The sequence below is a fragment of the Moschus berezovskii genome, chromosome 17 (genome assembly GCF_049115385.1).
Source record: "Moschus berezovskii isolate FMDL1 chromosome 17, NW_MosBer_1.0, whole genome shotgun sequence".
Taxonomy (NCBI): Eukaryota; Metazoa; Chordata; class Mammalia; order Artiodactyla; family Moschidae; genus Moschus; species Moschus berezovskii.
This window is the reverse complement of record NC_142476.1, coordinates 68,886,053-68,908,318: the sequence shown is the minus strand read 5'-3', so window position 1 is coordinate 68,908,318 and position 22,266 is coordinate 68,886,053. Positions and strand designations below refer to the sequence as shown.

Here is a 22,266-nt window from a genome sequence, read left to right as displayed (position 1 = left end):
AATTTCATTCTGTCTTAACAGCAAACATCAACCTTTTCAGAACAGCTAGTTCTTTGGGCTGCACATCAGAAAAAGTCACCAAATATGTCTCATATAAGAGGGGAAAAATACATGAATACTATATAAATGTTAAGGAAACAACATTAAAGCTGAAAATTTATTTCACTAATATACATAAGTTCACAACAATGAACAGACACAGAAAATAGCAGTATATACAGAATTTGACTACTTACAATACATTACAATAGATAATAGGGCATTATATAAACAATTCCATATAGGATTAAAATCTTTCCAAGGATGGTTAATTCTATTTAGCAGAAATATAACAAATCCATTCCTACCAGGGTGAGGGAGGGCTTTCACCGTTGCTATAGAGTACTTTTAAAAATATCTGCCTACGTGAAATGAACCACAGTGACTGCTAAGAAAGCTTATTCCATGTATGCTTAGTATTATTAAATGAATTTTCTGTAATTTTAAATTGTAATCGTTGTTTTAAAGAAAACTATTTGAATTTAACTGTGTTTACTTTGATCCTAGTTGAATTTTTATAACAAAGGTTAAACTCTTTTCTCCATACCTCATTTTTCTTTTTACAAAAGAAGGACGCATTTAGAAGCCTGGTATTATTTCTCTCCATCTGCATTTATCCTGTATATTCTAGTTCTACATCTAAACACAACTTGTAATGCAGAAGCTATGATTATTTGAACCCTTTTGATTTCCTTTGCCTTTACAACAGAACTGAACAAGGTACAGAAGGCTTACTTAATGATAACAAGGAAACGTTATGGGGATGGGAGTATATCTAAGGAAAAGCTACTCACTGGTAAATCGGCTTTGCACCAATACCTGCTGTTTCAGAAACTGCCTGTTCTGTGTGAAACCTAATTCCGTTCTTTGTGACTCTTCGTGGTTACAGACTGTATACACAAGTATTTATTCTCCTTTCCTCTACCAGATTTATTTTAAAAGCCCTTAACAAAACAGTAAAATATTTAACTGCTTTCTTAACCATGCAACTGAGAATTCAATTTTAAAATTCCCTCAATGGCAAATTTTAGGATTATAAATCTAACTAGAGACTCAGTGATTTGTTATGGTCCTAGGAGCCATATTTCAGCTTATTAGTATATTCTCAACAATCCCAAAATTTGATTATGTGTCTTATCAGAGTAAATTCAACCAGTTTTATTACCTAAAATGCTTGTTAGATACCCCCCAAAGTGATAATGGAATCAGAGTGAGTAATTTACTCTTTCTTTAAAAAATGCCTGTAATTCGAAGTTTCTTTGACCAGCCTCCAAGGTTCATAACTACTTTCAGAGTATCCAGACAAGTCACGGAAAGAACTCATCTTTTAGAGTGCATGTAACAACTCACTACAGAACGCCTGATACTCATAAATCATGTGAATGTGTCTGGATGGGGTACCACGATCCCAGCAGAGGCTGAGGGGCTGGACCAGCTGGAGGCCCTTTTCAGTGTTAACTACTGCAGAGTGTATGCCTCGGTCAGACACATGGGCCTTCACCCCAAACACTCACGGCACCTGAAAAATTAATCTCTCACAATTTAAAATGAAACAGTAATTACCAGGTTTCAGATAGTTCTTATTTGAATGTGATCTCTCTGTTAAAAAGAATTTACATTGGGATATTCTCAGACATCAGACTTTTCCTTTATATTCCTGAAAACGCCGCCTCAAATTTGCACAATTGCCAAGAGCTGGCTTCTTCCTGAGGAAGTGAAGAAACAAACTTTTGTATCACGAGTTGCTGCGTGTAACTGTGACCCAGGACATGTCAACAATTGTACTGTATGGCTACATTCCAAAGATTTACCTTGATAAATACTTGGTATTTGTATAGCTCAAAGTACTTTTTTTTTTTAACAGAGTTTTAATTTGGTTTTAATCAACAAATGATTATTCAGCACTTGGACTGCTCTAGGCACTGTAGGGTACAAAATTAGTTGTATTCATCCTCTCAAGCCAGCAGTGAGGTAGGTTTGCTAAGCTGTAGTATCATCACTAAGCATTTTCTATACTGTTCCTAAGAACAGGTAACATGACCAGATCCCAGAAACAGACATTTCTAAACACTTGTAGGAAAAATAAAGTTGGATTTAAATTTTTAGCATCTTTGCCCTTTTTTTAAACATAAGTTTTACAAGATAATACATTTTTACAGTTACCTGATGTGGATACAATTTTGAATCTTGGCAAAAAAGCAAATGTTAACTTGCATTATAATTAATTTTGCTGGGTTAGATTGCATCTCAGATTCTGTTTTGGCAAGTGCAACAGGTTAAGGGTTCTCTACTTAGTGTCCATTCTGATGACTATGATGGTCTTGAACCCATTATTCCTCCTCTGATGGCACCAGCATAACCTCCTCTGGGAAAGAAGCCTGTCAGCTTCCAGAACTCCAGGGGGCAGTCCCCCAGGACAGGATTAAGCATGATAACAAAAGCATTTTCCCAACACTTATTAACAGAGTGAGACAGTGCTCTCATTTTACTGATGGGGACTATACATGAACACATTTAAATGTAATTACAATAACACTTTGAGTACGAAATATAGAATGTTGTAAGAACATAATCTGTAAATTATAACCAGTTTTAAATAGCAAATATGGACAATAAAGCTACTTAAGCGCTTAAATCAAAAATTAACAGGAAAACGGCTTCAAGAGAAGTTGATAGTATAATTGATATCTGTTTATACTTTATTGTCAGTATTAACCAAAGGTGGAATTTAGCCAAGACTGCACTTTTTAAAAGTAATGTGTATTTTTATTTACTTTACAAAAGAAAAAAACATACTCCCTCCGTAAAATTCCAGATCTTATTGTGTAAAACAACCATGCACTAGTTCATGTTAGAGTCACACAATTAGAGACTGTTTGCAGGAGATAAGTGTCATAAAGGAGGAAGAGATATGGCTTCCACAGCTTCAGTGAGGTGTAAGGCTAAACTATACTGCCCGTGGTTTTCTGGTAAAAGCTCAATGACTTTATTTACTAGTTTAGCTGTTGTTGCAATGGGCACTTCTGTGTTTTGAAGATCCTGGGGGTTCTGCAAATGGGACACAAAAATAACCCATCAGTTACATACAACTAAGTAACTGCTACTTAAGAGTTAGTAGGAGAGTAATTTCCCAATAAAAATTTTGTTCAGAATTAAGAAAATCCAGTTTTTCTCCACTATTAAAAATGCATACAAGAAAACCTCCAGTGACCGTCTGCCTTCCCTCATGCCCGGCACTCACCATGGCCTTCAACCAGGTGCACAGCGTGGGAGGCAGCCTGGCAAGCAGCTCCAGCCCTTCCTTCGTCTGCGTGCAGAGCATGGCGTGCGCCAGCCGCTGCCCGATCAACACCAGCAGCTGCGAGGCCAGGACTTCTTTGTCCTGAACCTGGAGGATGGCCTGCAGGGTGGAACGTGGACAAACGTGTGGACTTCAGGTTATTTCTGCCTCTGGCAAGGTTCCCAGTTTTCTGAGTGGCTGGCTCCTTCCTGTCCTTGGGGCTCAGCTCAGAAGTTACCCCTGATCATCCTGTTCTGCTTATTCACATGATCTTAATGATTTTCTTCACAGCATTTACAACTCAATCCAGAATTGAGCATGCTTCTCAGCTCCCATAATAGACTAGATTTGGAGGAAGGCACCCTGTCTGTTTACTGCTCCATCCCTCTGCATAAAACAGGTCTGGCACGCTGCACGAGTTACACTAAACACTGGCCAGAAACAGGAATTTGATTCGTTTTTATTAAAAAAAAAATAAATTTTTTGGGGGGCAAGCTTTGCGGGATTTGGGATCTTAGTTCCCTGACCAGGGATCGAACCCAGGCCCTTAGCAATCAAAGGGCACAGTCGTAACCACACTGGACCACCAGGGAATTCCCTAGTTACTTATTTTAACCCTGTTCTACTATTGTGCTTAGGAGTTGTAACAAAGGAAGGAAAAACAAGCTTTACTGGCAACCTCGTCCAAGGTAAGGTACAGTGGTTGCACTTTGCTGGAGCGGCTGTGAAGAGATTTTCCACGACCAAGGTAAGAGAAACCCAAATAAGACGGTAGGTATTGCTAGGGGGCATCAGAGGGCAGACAAACTGAAATCATAATCACAGGAAACAAGCCGATCTGATCACATGGACCACAGCCAAATGTGGTCCACTGGAGAAGGGAATGGCAAACCACTTCAGTATACTTGCCTTGAGAACCCCATGAACAGTAACAACGGGCAAAATGTTAGGATACTGAATGAGGAATTCCCCAGGTCGGTAGGTGCCCAGTATGCTACTGGAGATCAGTGGAGAAATAACTATAGAAGGAATAAAGGGATGGAGCAAAAGCAAAACCAATACGCAGTTGTGGATGTGACCAGTGATAGAAGCAAGGTCCGGTGCTGTAAAGAGCAATATTGCATAGGAACCTGGAATGTTAGGTCCATGAATCAAGGCAAATTGGAAGTGGTCAAACAGGAGATGGCAAGAGTGAACGTCGACATTCTAGGAATCAGTGAATTAAAATGGACTGGAATGGGTGAATTTAACTCGGATGATCATTACATCTACTACTGTGGGCAGGAATCCCTTAGAAGAAATGGAGTAGCCATCATGGTCAACAAAAGAGTCCGAAATGCAGTACTTGGATGCAATCTTAAAAATGACAGAATGATTTCTGTTCGTTTCCAAGGCAAACCATTCAATATTACAGTAATCCAGGCCTATGCCCCAACCAGTAATGCTGAAGAAGCTGAAGTTAATCGGTTCTATGAAGACCTACAAGACCTTTTAGAACTAACACCCAAAAAAGATGTCCTTTTCATTATAGGGGACTGGAATGCAAAAGTAGGAAGTCAAGAAACACCTGGAGTAACTGGCAAATTTGGCCTTGGAGCACGGAATGAAGCAGGGCAAAGGCTAATAGAGTTTTGTCAAGAGAATGCACTGGTCATAGCAAACACCCTCTTCCAACAACACAAGAGAAGACTCTACACATGGACATCACCAGATGGTCAACACCGAAATCAGATTGATTATATTCTTTGCAAGCAAAGATGGAGAAGCTGTATACAGTTAGCAAAAGCAAGACCAGGAGCTGACTGTGGCTCAGATCATGAACTCCTTATTGCGAAATTCAGACTTAAATTGAAGAAAGTAGGGAAAACCACTAGACCATTCAGATATGACCTCAATCAAATCCCTTATGATTATACAGTGGAAGTGAGAAATAGATTTAAGGGACTAGATCTGATTGATAGAGTGCCTGATGAACTCTGGACGGAGGTTCGTGACATTGTATAGGAGACAGGGACCAAGACCATCCCCATGGAAAAGAAAGGCAAAAAAGCAAAATGGCTGTCTGAGGAGGCCTTACAAATAGCTGTGAAAAGAAGAGAGGCGAAAAGCAAAGAAGAAAAGGAAAGACATAAGCATCTGAATGCAGAGTTCCAAAGAATAGCAAGGAGAGATAAGAAAGACTTCTGCAGTGATCAATGCAAAGAAATAGAGAAAAACAACAGAATAGGAAAAACAAGAGACCTCTTCAAGAAAATTAGAGATTCCAAGGGAACATTTCATGCAAAGATGGGCTCGATAAAGGACAGAAATGGTATGGACCTAACAGAAGCAGAAGATATTAAGAAGAGGTGGCAGGAATACACAGAAGAACTGTACAAAAAAGGTCTTCACGACCAAGATAGTCACGATAACGTGATCATTGACCTAGAGCCAGACATCTTGGAATGTGAAGTCAAGTGGGCCTTAGAAAGCATCACTACGAACAAAGCTAGTGGAGGTGATGGAATTCCAGTTGAGCTATTTCATATCCTGAAAGATGATGCTGTGAAAGTGCTGCACTCAATATGCCAGCAGATTTGGAAAACTCAGCAGTGGCCACAGGACTGGAAGAGGTCAGTCTTCATTCCAATCCCAAAGAAAGGCAATGCCAAAGAATGCTCAAACTACTGCACAATTGCACTCATCTCCCATGCTACTAAAGTCATGCTCAAAATTCTCCAAGCCAGGCTTCAGCAGTATGTAAACCGTGAACTCCCAGATGTTCAAGCAGGTTTTAGAAAAGGCAGAGGCACCAGAGATCAAATTGCCAACATCCGCTGGATCATGGAGAAAACAAGAGAGTTTCAGAAAAACATCTATTTCTGCTTCATTGACTATGCCAAAGCCTTTGACTGTGTCGATCACAATAAACTGTGGAACATTCTGAAAGAGACAGGAATACCAGACCACCTGACCTGCCTCTTGAGAAACCTGTATGCAGGTCAGGAAGCAACAGTTAGAACTGGACATGGAACAACAGACTGGTTCCAAATAGGAAAAGGTGTACGTCAAGGTTGTATATTGTCACCTTGCTTATTTAACTTATATGCAGAGTACATCATGAGGAACGCTGGAAGAAGCACAAGCTGGAATCAAGACTGCTGGGAGAAATATCAATAACTTCAGATATGCAGATGACACTACCCTTATGGCAGAAAGTGAAGAGGAACTCAAAAGCCTCTTGATGAAAGTGAAAGAGGAGCGTGAAAAGGTTGGCTTGAAGCTCAACATTCAGAAAACAAAGATCATGGCATCTGGTCCCATCACTTCATGGGAAATAGATGGAAAAACAGTGGAAACAGTGTCAGACTTTATTTTTGGGGGCTCCAAAATCACTGCAGATGCTGATTGCAGCCATGAAATTAAAAGACGCTTGCTCCTTGGAAGGAAAGTTATGACCAACCTTGATAGTATATTAAAAAGCAGAGACATTACTTTGCCAACCAAGGTCCATCTAGTCAAGGCTATGGTTTTTCCCATGGTCATGTATAGATGTGAGAGTTGGACTGTGAAGAAGGCTGATCGCTGAAGAATCGATGCTTTTGAACTGTGGTGTTGGAGAAGACTCTTGAGAGTCCCTTATACTGCAAGGAGATCCAACCAGTCCATTCTAAAGGAGATCAATCCTGGATGTTCATTGGAGGGACTGATGCTAAAGCTGAAACTGCAATACTTTGGCCACCTCATGCGACGAGTTGACTCACTGGAAAAGACTCTGATGCTGGGAAAGGTTGGGGGCGGGAGGAGAAGGGGACGACAGAGAATGAGATGGCTGGATGGCATCACCGACTCTGTGGACATGAGTTTGAGTGAACTCCGGGAGTTGGTGATGGACAGGGAGGCCTAGCGTGCTGTGATTCATGGGGTCGCGGAGAGTCGGACACGACTGAGCAACTGAACTGAACTGAACTGAACTGGCAACTTGACTGATTCTTTACCCCAACTATCAGTTTCACAGCTTGAGCCCAGAGGATACTCAGAGGCTGTTACCTCCTCTCCTAGGTGGTCGGCTCCGTAGTTGTAGAGCTCCCCCACGTAATGCCTCCTAACGACATCTTCGCTAACTTGAAGGTGATGGGCCAAGTCTACGGCCAGCGCTGGCCAGTCCCGGTCTTTCCCAAGAGGGGCGGCTGCTGCCTCCTCTGTGGCGTCTCTGTCCTCTGCTACTGTGTGTCGGGCCTGGACAGCTGCACAGACGACTTTCAGTAAGAACTTGAAGGCGGAGGAACAGATACAGCGACATCTTGTTAGTATTTTCATTTAAAAAATATGTAAAGCCAAGTAACTCGGCTTTTCTGTCATTTAGAGTAGTTTTTCCATTACAATTAGTTATCAAAAAATGACACATAATTTAAAGAGAAACTAGTTCTCAAAAATACCTTAGAGCTGGTCATCCCAATAGCTGTAATTTACCTGTTGTCGTACAGAAATAAAATTTGGATCCATTTCCCCACTAGGTAATAATTGAATTGAAGTTAAGTCTTTGAAAAATGCATTTTTCCCCTAAAGAAAAAGAAGAGACCAAGAAAATTGATGAGTATGGACTGTTATTGGCAGGGGGAGGTATAAAGAATAACTCATATACCCATGGCCAATTCAGGTTGAGGTATAGCAAAAACCACCACAATACTGTAAAGTAATTATCCTCCAATTAAAAAATATTAAAAAAGAACTCATGATTTGACTTTGTCTTTGAACACTAACACTTCAGAATTCTGTTCTTTTAATTTGCATAAGCATTATGGTGAATGCAGCCTTACGGGTGAACCCCAGGGGTGCCCTCTTCCTGGTACCCATGCCCTGTGTAACTCTACTCCCCTGAGTTGGGGCTGGTGAGCAGGGTTAGGCAGAGAGGACAACCTGACACGTTCAAGATCAGGTGACACAGGGCTGTGGCTTCTGCCCTAGAAGCTCCTGTTCACTCTCACTTAGGCTCTGAGGGCAGCCACCTGCTGCGCTGGGAGCTGCCCTGTGCAGTTACCCATGTGAGAACTGAGTCCTGCCAATCCTCATGTAAGCCAGTGAGTGGATTTCAATCCCCGCCCTGGTGGAGTCCTGGCTGACACACCAACCGCAGACACACAAGAGACCTTGAGCCAAAGCTGCCTACACTAGGGGAACACAGATTGGGACTCACAAAAATGACACAACATTTGCTGTTTTCAGCCACTGAGTTTGGGTATCATTTGTTTGTAATGGGGCTTCCCTGGTGGCTCAGATGGTAAAGAATCTGCCTGTTAAGTAATAATCGGTAGTTAATACATCGTAGGTACTTTGAATCCTCTTAAAAACACTTGTTGAACTGTTTAAAAGCACCTGTTTAAGAGAATAGAGCCAAAAAGGAATATCAGAAAATACAGTTTCAGAAGTTCTCAGGAAGGAAATGCAATACAGAGCAAAGAGCACTGGCCTGTGAGTTGCAACATCTGGGCTCCAAGCCCACTCCTTGCACCCAGATCATCTTGAACAAAGGATCCCACCATTCTAGGCTGCTGTTTTTTCAGGTCATGCCAGATATCGCCTAAGGTACTTTCTAGACCTAACCTGTAATTAGAGGTCATCTGGAGGGACTGCCAAGCCACCATTCATCCTTTGGTGGTGGAACATGCCAGACTTCTGAGGGCAACCCACTCTCTCTGAACATCACCTTTCGAGAGTTTTCCCACGCACGCACTCACAGTCATTACTCTGTAGTTTCTACCTGGAGGTCTTAGATATTGGCGTCTGTTCTACAGAAGGGCCTCTGGGATGGGGAGTATGTGTGCATTTACTATGTTCCAGACACTGCTGAACACTTGGTGTTGAGTATGTCATTTAACCCTCAGGACAACCAGAAGTCATGACTCTCAGACTAGGAAAACTGAAACAACTCTACCAGGAAATGCTAAGGTGCGAGGGATTCTGTGTCACCTGCCATAGCACACTGCTTTGGTATTTGCACATGAGTCACACAGCTGTCCCAGGCCGCTCAAGCACAATCTGGGCTGAGACTAGCATCACCGCCGTGCCTGGCCAATGCTGGATGTGGCCTCATTTTGAAAAGTCACTTTTTGAGGGGAGTACTGAGCTAGACACTTTACTTTTTTTTTTTCAATCAAATTTTAAAGTACTTGTTAGAAATTAATTTCTTAAAATACACTATTTCTGCTTATATTTACTCTCAAACTCAACATGTCCAGAACCCTTCTAAATGGGCTTCCTTTAAATGGCATGTCCAGTCCTCCAAACTTGAAATTGGGTTGAATTTTCATCCCCTCTCCTTCACCCTGCACTAGTCTGTCATGAGGTGGCTGATTCCTCAAAATCCCTCCATGATCTTTATTGTTTCTTCCCAGGCCACATGGTCAGCAACTCCTGATTCCCACTGGCTTCTCCAAGAGGCTTGATTTCCACGTCCACTGGCTTCTCTACTCACCACCTCCCCCATCCCTTCTGCAGATCTCTGCCACATAACTGCTCTTTATCATCTCCTTAATTATGAATGTACCAAACATTTATCGGGTCCCTATTATGTACCTGGCATGGCACACAGACACGGGGACATGGCCAAGAGGTGGTCAGTTCAGGAAATGTAGACAAAGACTCTGAAGGGGAGGTGACACTTAAGTGATAAGTGAGTAACAAACAGGAACCAACCATACGGAACAGCTGGCTGTGAAAATGGAACAATACAACAAGACAAGAGGTGAGAAAATGCCTGCCTTCTCCTAGGGGTGGAGGTGGCGAGCAGTGGCTAGAGCATGGGGTGTGAGGAACGGACAAGGGGGAGGAAAGGTGAGTCAAGGGGCGGGGAGGCCGCCTTCTCGGGCTCCATGTTTCCACGTGGCAGGAAAGAGTAATAACATGGTTAGTAATAGTAGTTCTAACAGTAACAGCAGGTCTCTGCTCTCCCCCTGCACTCACTGCTCCCCACACAGACGGTGCCTTTGGGAGGAGGAACTGAGCTCGGGCAGCACCCTGCTTTCCCCCTTCTTCTGGGGGGCAGTCCTCCTGCAGGGGTTCCTGTCCTCTGCTCCCAGCACCAGGAGCCCGAGGGGTCTCCAGCGGTGGTCTGGCTGCAAGAGTGAGACCACCACTATGGACACAACCCCAGGTGGAGAAGCCAGGCAAGGCTGTCTTATGTGCCGGCATGAACCTAATATGACTGAATCTGAGTTTGGGAAGGAAGGTCTGGAAGCAGGGACTGCATGGAGGGACATGCAGGACCAGCCCAGGGGAGACTATGAGGCCTGAGTCTGGGCCACAGTGACAGAGAAGGATGGTCAAGAGGGGATGTAAGGAAGAACCAACAGGGACGAGCTCACGGTGCCTCTGGGACCTAAGGAAGGGGACTGAGCTAGATGTTTCCCAGGCTACTAGTTTCTGCCACATCACAGATGCTGACATCACCAACCAACCAACCAAGCCAGTGAATTTGGCGGAACAGCAAGTGTAGGTCAAGGGTGGGTAGGGGCGGGGATAGATATTTCAGGAAGGAGGTACGTGCAGCCCGCCGCACAGGCCGAGAGAGGCATTCAGGAGAAACACTTGCCCTAAACCCTGGGGACAGGTCAGGCCTGAAGACACACAAGAGGAAGAAAAGGAACTTACTGAAGACAAATGATGGGTGGAGACGGCTGAGAGGGCCTAACCCCGGGACACCAATGTTTCAGGTAAATCAGAACAGGGAGCCTGACAAGGAATAGAGGACCAAGGCCCCCACAACAAATAATCCTACACAAGACACAAAAGACCGAGTGACTTCTCTCTGTTAAGACAGTCCTGCTAGACCCTCAGCTCCGAGAGGATCCCAAGTGCTCTTGAATTACCTTACTGTCAAAAAGAGAGAGCGGCTTCACGGTCTTGAGAGAGAACCTCATGACGGCGTAGAGGATGGCGCACAGGACGGAATGGTGCTCCACCAGCGGGTAGTGGACGTGCTTCTGATCCAGAGCCAGCTCCACGATGGAGACCGGGCCTTCCACGGTCAGCCAGGCGTCCTCCGTGTCCAAGACAGGCACCGGCATTTCATCCCGGCTGACGTCTGCCTGGGTATTTGGAGAAGGGAGAGCTACGTTCAGAATCGGAGAAATAACCGTTTGCCATTATCTTAATGAGCTTCTTACCAGCAGCAAAGTAGAAACTTGTATTTTTCCCCATCCCTCAAGTTATAATTAAAAAAATAAACAAACAAAAAAACGAATACTAATAAGAAACGTCACTATTTTTTAGGCTTAAGTCAAAACTTCGAAGAGAATAAACGAAAAACAAGCTGTTGATAGTTCTTTCTGAAGTCCAATGACTTTCAAAATGTGTGATATCTTAGAGACAGTTCAGCATGATAATACCACCCTTCTACCTCCATTAAAGTCTGAAGAAGATCCCAGCAGCAGCCGAGGAAGGAAGTCACTGCCGTGTCGCTCATCCCCACATCCTGTTGGTAAGAAGGGACATCATTAGCTCCAGCAGGAAAATTGGTAGGTTTTAATCAGAAAAATAAACAGAACATACGCATCTAGTCAACTCACTTTCCCCACTGAACAGACAGGTAAGAACTGAAAGTCAAGGCACCTGAACATTTTAATCTCTTTCAATAGATTCAGGAGATTTTAAAATCAGGCTTTTAAAAAACATGGTTCTACTCTCAATTTTTAAAAACTGAGTATCTTTCTGTATTGGCAAGAGGAAGTGTTGTCAGTCAGCCACAGATGGCTTGTGTCTGGCTTGTTTAGGCATCTGCTGGCCAAACAATCATGGTGTGTGCACTGTTACTTTAAGAGTCACACAAGACAGGCCAACCTGGAAAGTTCCAAGACAATAGCCTGGTCTGCTTTCAGAGCACCTTTCAGGGACTGAACTGAACCCTCTGAACTAAAGTAAGATCCCCAAGCTGGTGAACTAAACACCAGACTGATGCTGTGGGCAATAGATTTTTCATGATGGGGCCTGTCCAAGGGGCCACTGTGCTCACATGAGGTCTTCTTAAAACCAACAGCCACAAATTCCTGACTTCCCTAAGTAATTCATCCTTAAGAAATACAGTGTGTGTGTATCTGTGTGTTTATACACATATTAACAGTAGTCACAGAGCCACACTCAAGAGCATACAGACAAATTCTTCAACAATGGAGATTTTTCAGGACTAAGGACCCATAAAGGCTGGATTCCTGTGTCCAGTATTTCTATTTCCTAGTATTTCTAGTAATACTGTATCCTAGTATTTCTTAAGATATTTGTAATAATATTTCAAAGTTTTGAGCAATGCTAGCATTACTAATCACTGACCTCAAATATAAACCCCTGTATCCATGAACTGAAACATCATTTAAGACTGTTTGTACAATACCTATTATATAAAGGTAGATCAAGTTCACTACTCATATGAATCCACTTCAATTATAAATTTCTAATTTGAAAGGCAGCAAAAACATGCAATTTTTTTTTGTGTGTGTGGACCTCCTGTCCACAGTCCAAAGTTGAAGACATTTTGGCAAACTTAGTTTAAACATACTATCTGATGATGTGGAAAGGTAAATTAAACTTGACCATAGGTCATAACCAGTTTCCTTATTAATACAGTGTTCTCTTTCCATTTTTCTTATCTCTCACTACATCATCAAAATGGTAAAAGGCAAAGTTCACCCCCACAGTTAATAAGGTACTATATAAAGTGCAGAATTAACAACTATTCATCTAGTTAAGGGAGATTCACTTACCCTTCGGCATAATCTATCTTTTGGTGCTTTTCCAACCTAAGACAAGAGGACACAAAATGCTGCATTTAATTAGTAATTTAAATCAAAAGGCATTAAACTATGGTATAGAAAGTAAAAAGTAACCAAATTTTAAAAATATACATGCAGTTATAAATAAATGCAGTACTAGTGTCATCAATTAAATGTTGGTTCTACTAATCTGTAGCATAAAACAATTAATTTTGTGGTGGAACTTAAAAAAATATATATATTATAAAAATACATTGCACTGGGCTCACAAATCATTCTTCTCAAAAATAAGTATTAAATAAGAAAAACCCCAAAGATCAGGTTCCCAATTTCCATAATCAAACTGTGTTGCCTTAAAACCGATTTAGAACCAAACTGAAGGCTACGAATAAGAAACAGCTAAATATTCTGCTTGTTCATAATGATTCACAGTACTTTTAAAAGGTCAGAAAGAAGGAATAACCATCTAGAGACAGAAGCTATATTCCTGGCTCAGAAAAATCAGCTGATGTTCTTATTCCATAAGTAATTCCTAAAATCCTACTGTATATTTTATACAGGGTAATAAGTGGAAGATAAAGTTCTGCCCCTCAAGAATATTATGTGATAAGAAAATTCACAGGAAACAGTGAAAATGAAAGGACAAAGGCCTCTTCACCTCATTACCTCTCACTGTGATTGCTTCAACGGCCTTCAAAACAACCATGTGCAGCCCACCCCAATTGCAACATACTTCACCCTGCTGCCAGAATCATCTTTTAAGATGCAAATCTGATCATATCATTCTTCTGCTTAAAACTGCTCCAAGTCTCGAAGATAAAATAACAGCTACCGCTCACTGTGCCGTCGCTGACTATGCCAGGCCCTCTGCTAAATAGCTGACATACACTAGAAAACCCCAGATCCATAGCCCACAGAGGAGGTTCTCCATGGTCCACTTCCTGCTCCTATCTCTAGCTTGACCTTCAACCAATCAAAGCTACTTGCAGCTCTCCGAATCTGACATGCTGTCTCCCATCTCCAGGGCTTTTTGTGGAAACATTTTATTCTCACCCTCTTTTTTACTGATTCATACATATACTCATCCTCCAAAATCAGCCTAGAAGCCTTCCCTTGTCATTTACGTTCCTCTTCTAAGTTCTAAAAGCACCCTATTGTCTGTTCACCATCTTTCCGATGGTGGGTTGAGAGTGGGGATGTGACTTTATTCTCTGCAACCACAGAACCTGGCATTGTCCTTGGCACATAAGAGATACTCATAATAAATATCTATTGAATGAATGATTCTGAAAACTCTGCTGCCTGGTTTAGGACTGCTAAACCCAACTCAAGTTGTGAGGGTCAGATGGGACAGTTGGGGTAGAATGCTAAACATCTGCACAGCTTAACACATGGAAAAGGCTTTGCATTATCAGTCTCTCAAGACGGTGGTCAGAGGTGAAACAGAGCAACAGTACACAGGGCAAAAGGAGTGAGTTTCAAAAAATAAGCAGGCAAACGGGCAAGGAAGATGAGCGCACAGGGAAGAGTTAGATTTAACTTAAAAAAAATAAAAAATGTTACCAGTGATGTCAAAGCATTTTCTACAGAAGTCGTGGCCTATAGTGGGTCTGAGCTATGTGCTCTTTATGCTTTAGGAATGTCTGTCACTACATTTAAAAGCACATGCTGTCATTATGGTGGTAGCTCTCCCAACATACACTTAGCTGCTGCCAGAGTAACCCACATTTTCCACTGGCCTGTGAGGCACGCTGCCACTCAGCTTGAGGCCCAGAGGCTCCACTCTAGTACGCCAGCAGCTTCTGCTCCCACTGGCTGAGTTACAGGCTTACCTTTTATATCTGTTCCCAAATCTACCTATGCTGGTTGTATATATTGTAAGTCTGTAATTTAATTAAATAACTAATAAAATATGAATGAGGACAACAAGGGAGCTCTTTACATGAACACTATGTAGACTGCTTTAAAACGATTTATGGAGGACAGCTCACTCCAAGGTCTACTGGATTAGACAGAGAGAAACAACTATGAAGAGTAGGGGATAAATTACAAAAATCCTAAGATTTTATACTGAGAAGGCATCATTGTTTTAAAGAGAGACAATTTAGAAATCACAGGCAATATATCATGGGTGAGGTTAATGTAGAAAAACCCCAGTAAAACTGTAATCGACCCTATTTAGAGAACATATCTTGGCCCTACATCCCATGATCAATGAGAAATTGCACATATTTATATGTTTTAATTTAAAATAAAATGCAAATCCTTGCTTGAATTCACCACTGGTCCTAATCGCCTGGGTTAAGAGGCTTTTACAGGATATTGCTCTCTTTCAAGGATTTGGGCTCTTCAAGTCACCAAAATGTCAGGACAACTGAGCATAAATAAAATGCAATTAAAAAAAAAAAGTCTAACGAGGCGCAATGTAAATAATCTTTCTCATATCAGTCAATTATTAACAGAGCCAAATAAACAAGAAGTCAGTATAGGAAATTTCAAATTTAAAATGACCTTACCTTATCCATCAAGTACGTAGCGGCAGAAAACCTTTTGACTAAGAATGTGTTCCACATCATCAGTGCAATGCCTGGATAGCAAGTGAAGTAAAGCAGTAAGCAGAATGCTTATATATCTTCTCTTTCACCATATATAGAAAACTGTTTTCTTCATTAAGTTTATAAAACTACCTGTGTTATTTAGGTATCACTACTTAGGTATTACTACTTATATCTTATGTAATATTTATAAAATTAATAAAAACCTTTATCATCTATAAAAATCAGAACTGGGCTGTGTGAGAGGATATCAAAACGGCCAATAAGCATAAGAAAAGATGGTGTCACTAGTTATGAGAGAAACAGAGATTAGAACTACACAGAGATATCATTACATGACCAAGAGAAAGGCTAAAATTTTTTAATATGACAACACCAAGTGTGGATGAGGATGTGGAAACAATGGGGATGCTCACACACTGCTGGTGGGATCATCACCTGGGAAAACCCCTTGGAAAACTGCTTGGCCCATATCTACCTAAGCTATGTATGCCTGCCGTGTGACCCAGCAAGTCCTGTGCAGAAATAATCACAAAAATATGTACAAGAGAGTCGACAGCCACTGGAAACAACCCCAAAGGATTTTTCTTATATGATTTATTAAATAAAGCAATATACAAAAAAAGTATTAAAAAGCAAAACAAAATATAAAAAAAATATTTAAAAAGAGCTCAACCAAACAAAATATCTGGGCTTCACATGTCTGTAAACAATAAACTGTGGCACTGATACTAGAATTTCTGCAATAACTGTCAGTTAGGCAGCATAAACATGACATTTCACACACTGTCTTATTACCCACAAAGCTGCTTCTGTAACTAGGAGTGAGGTTATGCAGAAGCCAGGAAACTTACTCAATGTACACTTACTCAATGTACAAATTGGGTAAAGTGTTTTCTTTGTTTTTTTATTGAAGTAGAGTTAATTTATAATGCTGTGTTAGTTTCAAGTGTACAACAGTGATTCAGATATATATACACTCACACACATCTATGTGTATATACACACAGACACCCCACTCATATTTACATATATATATTCTTTTCCAGATTCTTTTCCCTTATAGGATGTTACAAAATATTGAATATAGTTCCTTGTGCTATACAGTAGGTCCTTGTTGGTTATCTATTTTATATGTAGTAGTGTGGTAGTGTGTTAATCCAAAACTCCTAATTTATTCCTCCTGTGACAAACTGGGTAAAATTCTAACTTGAATACTAATCTGTGATCAATAGGTTAACTTAATTTTATCAGTAAGGATAAATCCTCTAGAGACCATATTTTCCAAATGAGCCACTTTAAATCCTTTCCACCCCCTTGGAAGAAAGTTAAGAGTAAAGAGATGAATATATAAAATAAATTTTAAGTTCTTATCAAGTAAAACAAGAATTTTAGAATTTCTGCAATTTGACCCATATCACCTGCAAGAAGGTGTTACAGAAGAAAAAATAAGCAGCTTCTCTACAGTGTATCACGAGACAAAAAGGTGATTATCTCCCCTTATCTGGACCCAAACCCAGTCTCACCACTTAGTATCTTACTAACTTCCTATCTTAGTATGTCACTAGTCCATTACTGAGTTCCTTGATTAATTCTTACAGGGAAACTCTTCTATTAAATGGAGCCAGCAATCTGGTGACCATTTTTCTACAGTAATTTGTAACATTTTTTCAAGAAGACAACAGCAATCCCCTGGTAAAGAAGCCAATGGAGAAGACTCATGTTCATTAAAAGAAGCACAAGATGGGAGGGATAAATTTGGAGTTTGGGATTTGGCAGACACAAACTACTACACATAAAATAGGTAAACAACAAGGTCCTACTGCATAGCATAGGGAACTATATTTAATATCCTATAACAAACCATAATGGAAAAGAACATATATATACATGTGTATGTGTGTGTACAACTGAATCACTTTGCTGCAGACCAGAAACTAACAGTATGGTAAATCAACTCTACCTCAATAAAACATTTTTTAAAAAGACAATATTGATGCATTTATTTTGTAAACAAATGAAATAAACTTAGACTATCAATAAATAAAAAAATAAAGAAGCAGCACAAAGTAATTTCTAGGATATAGCATTATTAGGCTTTGGTTACCCTAAATTTTTCATCAGGACTTACAGTTCTGAGCAGCCCATTCCTCTTTCTTTATCTACCTGTGAACTCAAGGGGGAATTAATGATTCATGCATAATATTTTCTCCTCACGACACCCAGGAACAGTTGTCAGCACGGGAAACTGACGGGTGGGGAGATACGGTGATAACTTCTGCCAGCCCCCATCTCCTTTCTGGACAGCATTTTTCAAGCAATTAAAACAGCTGGCACTGTGTGTGCAGCAACACACAGCTATGTGTTAGGACCTATTTTATTCTTATCAAATAAAAATTTACCAGGATGTGAATTTAAAGAGACTTGGCTCTATGGCGAAGGGGATGGGATAGTTAGGGGGTCTGGGATGGACATGTACACACTGCTATATTTAAAATGGATAACCAACAAGGACGTACTGTATAGCACAGGGAATTCTGATCAATGTTATGTGGCAGTCTGGATGGGAGGGGAATTTGGGGGAAAAGGGATACATGTATATGTATGGCTGAGTCCCTTCCTGGTTCACCTAAAACTAGCACAACACAATTTATTAACTGGCTATACCCCAATACAAAATAAAAAATATTATTTTTTAAAAAAAGAGATTTGGCTCTTTTGAAAGAAACAGTTACATTTTTAACACTTGTTTACTTACCATTCTGAACATGGGCATTAAGAATATGCTTCAAGTGTTCTATTGACCTAACAAAAAAACGTGCTTCCTTGCATAGAGGAAGCAAGAAGAGAGAAAGGAGAGGTATTATTCAATAGGTGTTTCAATATAAATGGAGACTTCTTACATACATTTCTACATAAAGTAACCCGAGAATGTTACAAGAACATGGAATTATTATATAAGAAGAAATTCTGCATAAGATAATATTAATGGTCTCCCTTAAATTTATAGTATCTATAAAATGACTGATTCCTGGACATCTGGATTCAAAATTTACTGTGGTTTGTACATCACAGCAATATTCTCTCCAATAAATAGTTGAATTTCACACAAATGTAAAAACAATAGGTTTATTTTCTTTGTAAATATCATTAATTAATTCTTCAACAACTATTTATTGAGCAACTACTATGCACCAGGCTGCTAAAGGCACCAGACATACTGTAATGAACAAAATAGACCCAAATCCCTGCCCTCACTGAGGTTATGTTCTAGTGACAGAACCAGATGATAAATACGGTAAGTAAATTATAGAGGATGTTTACAGAAGATGTTAGTGGTAAGTGCCAAGGAGAAAACATTAAAGCAGTGAAGGGAAATAGGAAATATAAGAGGGAATGCTGAACACTCACCTCTTTTTAATCAAGGCAGTTTAAAATTGTGGCCTGTAAATTATTAAACATAGCACCTTTGCTAATGTGTGCCAAAAGATCCCCAAAGGTAATTTCAATTGTTTTAAGCCTAGTAAAGCTGTGTTTGTAAAATGATGAAATTGGGATGGGGTTGTTGGATGGGGAAAAGAGATAAATATTTAACAGGAAAAAGCAAACAAGAAAAGTGACTGCTGATTTTAAATGTAAATAATTATAATAAATGACAATGGCAACACAAATCAAAATGTCAGGCACCATGTGTGTATTTTCTTTGTAAGTTGCTACAACTCTTCGAGATACTCCTGTTACAGTCGTCATCTACTTAAGAAGAAAACTTAGAACAAAAGGCTCAGAAACATTCCCAAAGGTCACATAGCCAGGAGCCATGGGGCTGAACAGAGTCTATTATGCAAACTGCCTTTGGTTTAGAAATGACCGCTGTAGGACAAAGCCTTTTAACTTAAATACCACTTTCTTAAACCTGAATCTGGAACTAATTCACTCAGATTTTAGAAATTATCGTGCCTTTGTTCTAGTCCCAAGGTTCTTATGAGACAAAAGTGTCCCATTTAAGGAGGAGACTAAACTTGCTCCCCCTTTAGGCTGTGGGGAGGTCAACTGAAGAGTGATGGGAGGGGCATTTTTTGGTCAAAGTTTAATTGATCAAAGAACATTACTTTAAAGCACTTATTTTGAAAATGTCTTCCTTTAGCATGAAAGTGATTACATGTTCAAGACAACATTGTTTTATTTAGAGCAAGGGAAAATATCATTATCATTAGTACACCTGCTTATGTGTTGAGCTGCTTCAGTCATGTCTCTGTGACTTCATGGACTATAGCCCACCAAGCTCCTCTGCCCATGGGATTATCCAGGCAAGAATACTGGAGTAGGGTGCCATGATCTCCTCAAGGGGATCTTCCCCACCAAGAGATCGAACCAGCATCTCTTATGTCACCTGCCTTGGCAGGCGCGTTCTTTACCACTAGCGCCACCTGGGAAGCTCCTGTCATTAGTATTTTAGTGTGATTTAGTTCATCAGTGAGATTTTTCTTCAATAATGCAACCAGATACAAAGGATGATAAAGGAAATAATTTTGATTGAGGTTAATTTACCAAAGAACTAAGGAGGCCTATGCTCTGAGAACTGTACAGCCAAGAGAAATATACAACAGGCATTTTCACATCTTATTTTATCCAGGTGCCAATCCTGAAGAGTGGTACCATCATTAAGAAAAGGGTGGGAGGAGAAAAACCAGATTCAAGAGATTCAGTGACTGGCCCAAACCCAGACACCTGTGCGGAGCCCTCAAGTCCAGGCCTCCTGTCTCCAGGCCTGGCGGGCCTCTCCTCATGCTGCTTCTGGACTGAGAATGTCTGGAAGGGAAGAAGGCTGCTGGACGGGGCAGAAAGTGATGCCCAAGCAGACAGGCAGGCTGGCATCAGGATCTTTACTCTGGATTTGATCATGATGATTACAGTGTGAAGAACTGTGTATAGGTTGATGCTATCTCACGTAGAAATTCCAAAGGAAATAAAAGATGCTCATCGCAACTTACTAAGAAAAGGACAGAACACACTGGCGCTGGACACAGAGAAATCTACTAGGCTTGAATCCTGGCCTGACCACTGATTAGCAGTGTACTTACAACCTGGGCAGGGAATCTGACTTCTCTGAGGCTGTTTTCTCTAGAGTGGGAATGATGATGACACCCACACTTCATAGGTTTATCGTGAGGATTATATATGAAAAAGGCCTTGTATAGCTCTTAGCGTGGAGACATTCCAAAGGGGAAAATGTCAAGTGTCTATAAGCAAAGGGAACAGTCCCATGGAAGAGGTGACGAGAGTCGTACCTCCGGGTCTTTATTCCACTGCACGACGTACTCCCAGCAGCAGTGTGCGTGCAGCACGTCCAGCTCGAGGCTACAAGGGAACTGCTGGTAGGCCAAGTGCAGCAAGTCTGAAAGTCAGGAGACAGCAATGTATTACTCCTGCCTGAAGGAGAGCTCCAGCTGCCTTCTTCACGCTGGATTTCCTGTTTACTCGTGTTTATGTCTTACCTGGAATGGCTCCCAAGTCCATCTCCACCTCTGACACCTCAAATAAACCTCGGTTAATACCTTCTCTGGGTTCATCTGGGTTTTCTGCATCTCTTCCTTTATTAGCCAGCTTTAACACTTCGGGGCTGAAGTCCTGTTTAAATATCCACTTGGCTACACTGTCTGCAATGCCACCTACAGTTTGGAGACAAGAAAGAAAATGAACACTGGCAGCATTTGCCAAAAGGAGCCCACAGAATGCAAGATTTCCACGTCCCCACGAAGACCTAAGTGCCACATTGGGTTAAGCCTGAAGTGACCCCAAAGCCATGAGATTTACAGCAGTGTCGCCATGTACCACTCAACATGTGAAGGCAAGTGGGATACTGGATCTCTTAAGGGCATCTTTACACTCTTGTAAAATATTTGCTAAATATTAATGTCTATACACAATACCTTCAATGTCCACAAATTCAAACTGCATTTAACCAGGCACAGATGAAGGCATGAATACATCTTTAAAATGCTTTCATTTAAGCATGAGTGAAAACAAACTCATTAGCATGATACTTGTGTCAAGGCTTCTTAGGGCAAAATATTATTTTAATAGTCAAGAACTTGCCTCTATGGAATATCTGAGGGCAAAATTTAGCCATAGTTAATCAATGGCATGATGCTATACCATGTTTCAGGCATCAACATAGTCCAGAAAGTTATAAATCATAAAAAGCATTCAAGATGAAGAGTCCTGCCTACTACCCAAAATAAATACAAGCTTCTGTAATGTATTAAAACTTTTCCTCTCAGTCTTTCTTCCTATTTTTCTTCAAATGTAAACCTTTTTGACAACAAGAATACAAAATCATGATTATCAATGGAAATAAATGAGAGTGTGCCAGGTGATCTAATTTCTTATGCTTGGCTTCTAAATCATTTGATAACTCCCATTCCAGGATCAAGTCCTGATCCTATTGCTCAAGTTAATATTAAAATGGTATTCCTACATTTTCACCAGGTGGCAGAACAGAGGATAGTTTGAGTTTACAATTTGGAAATGTTCACAAATGTTATATAGAATAAGAAGATGAGTTAACTAAATTAAAACCATAAATGCCAGTATTTAAACCCAGAAATAGTCATTCCAGTATCAAATGTCTGACAGAGATGCTGGTAAA

At 40.7% G+C, this 22,266-nt stretch overlaps 1 protein-coding gene across 1 annotated transcript in view; it reads right to left on the bottom strand.

Annotated features, from left to right (window-relative positions):
- Nucleotides 1-145: 145 nt before the first annotated feature.
- Nucleotides 146-22,266, bottom strand: part of RAB3GAP2 (RAB3 GTPase activating non-catalytic protein subunit 2) — a 115,095-nt gene continuing 92,974 nt past the window's right edge. Inside the window, exons 25-35 of the mRNA XM_088845540.1 lie at nucleotides 21,113-21,286; nucleotides 20,906-21,012; nucleotides 18,376-18,442; nucleotides 15,579-15,649; nucleotides 13,054-13,089; nucleotides 11,697-11,771; nucleotides 11,167-11,385; nucleotides 7,772-7,861; nucleotides 7,349-7,570; nucleotides 3,281-3,439; nucleotides 146-3,087 (exon numbers count right to left, since the gene is read on the bottom strand). Of these exons, the coding sequence (XP_088701666.1) occupies nucleotides 2,932-3,087; nucleotides 3,281-3,439; nucleotides 7,349-7,570; nucleotides 7,772-7,861; nucleotides 11,167-11,385; nucleotides 11,697-11,771; nucleotides 13,054-13,089; nucleotides 15,579-15,649; nucleotides 18,376-18,442; nucleotides 20,906-21,012; nucleotides 21,113-21,286 (1,376 nt within the window). The 3' untranslated portion in view covers nucleotides 146-2,931. The remainder of the gene's footprint in view (nucleotides 3,088-3,280; nucleotides 3,440-7,348; nucleotides 7,571-7,771; nucleotides 7,862-11,166; nucleotides 11,386-11,696; nucleotides 11,772-13,053; nucleotides 13,090-15,578; nucleotides 15,650-18,375; nucleotides 18,443-20,905; nucleotides 21,013-21,112; nucleotides 21,287-22,266) is intronic.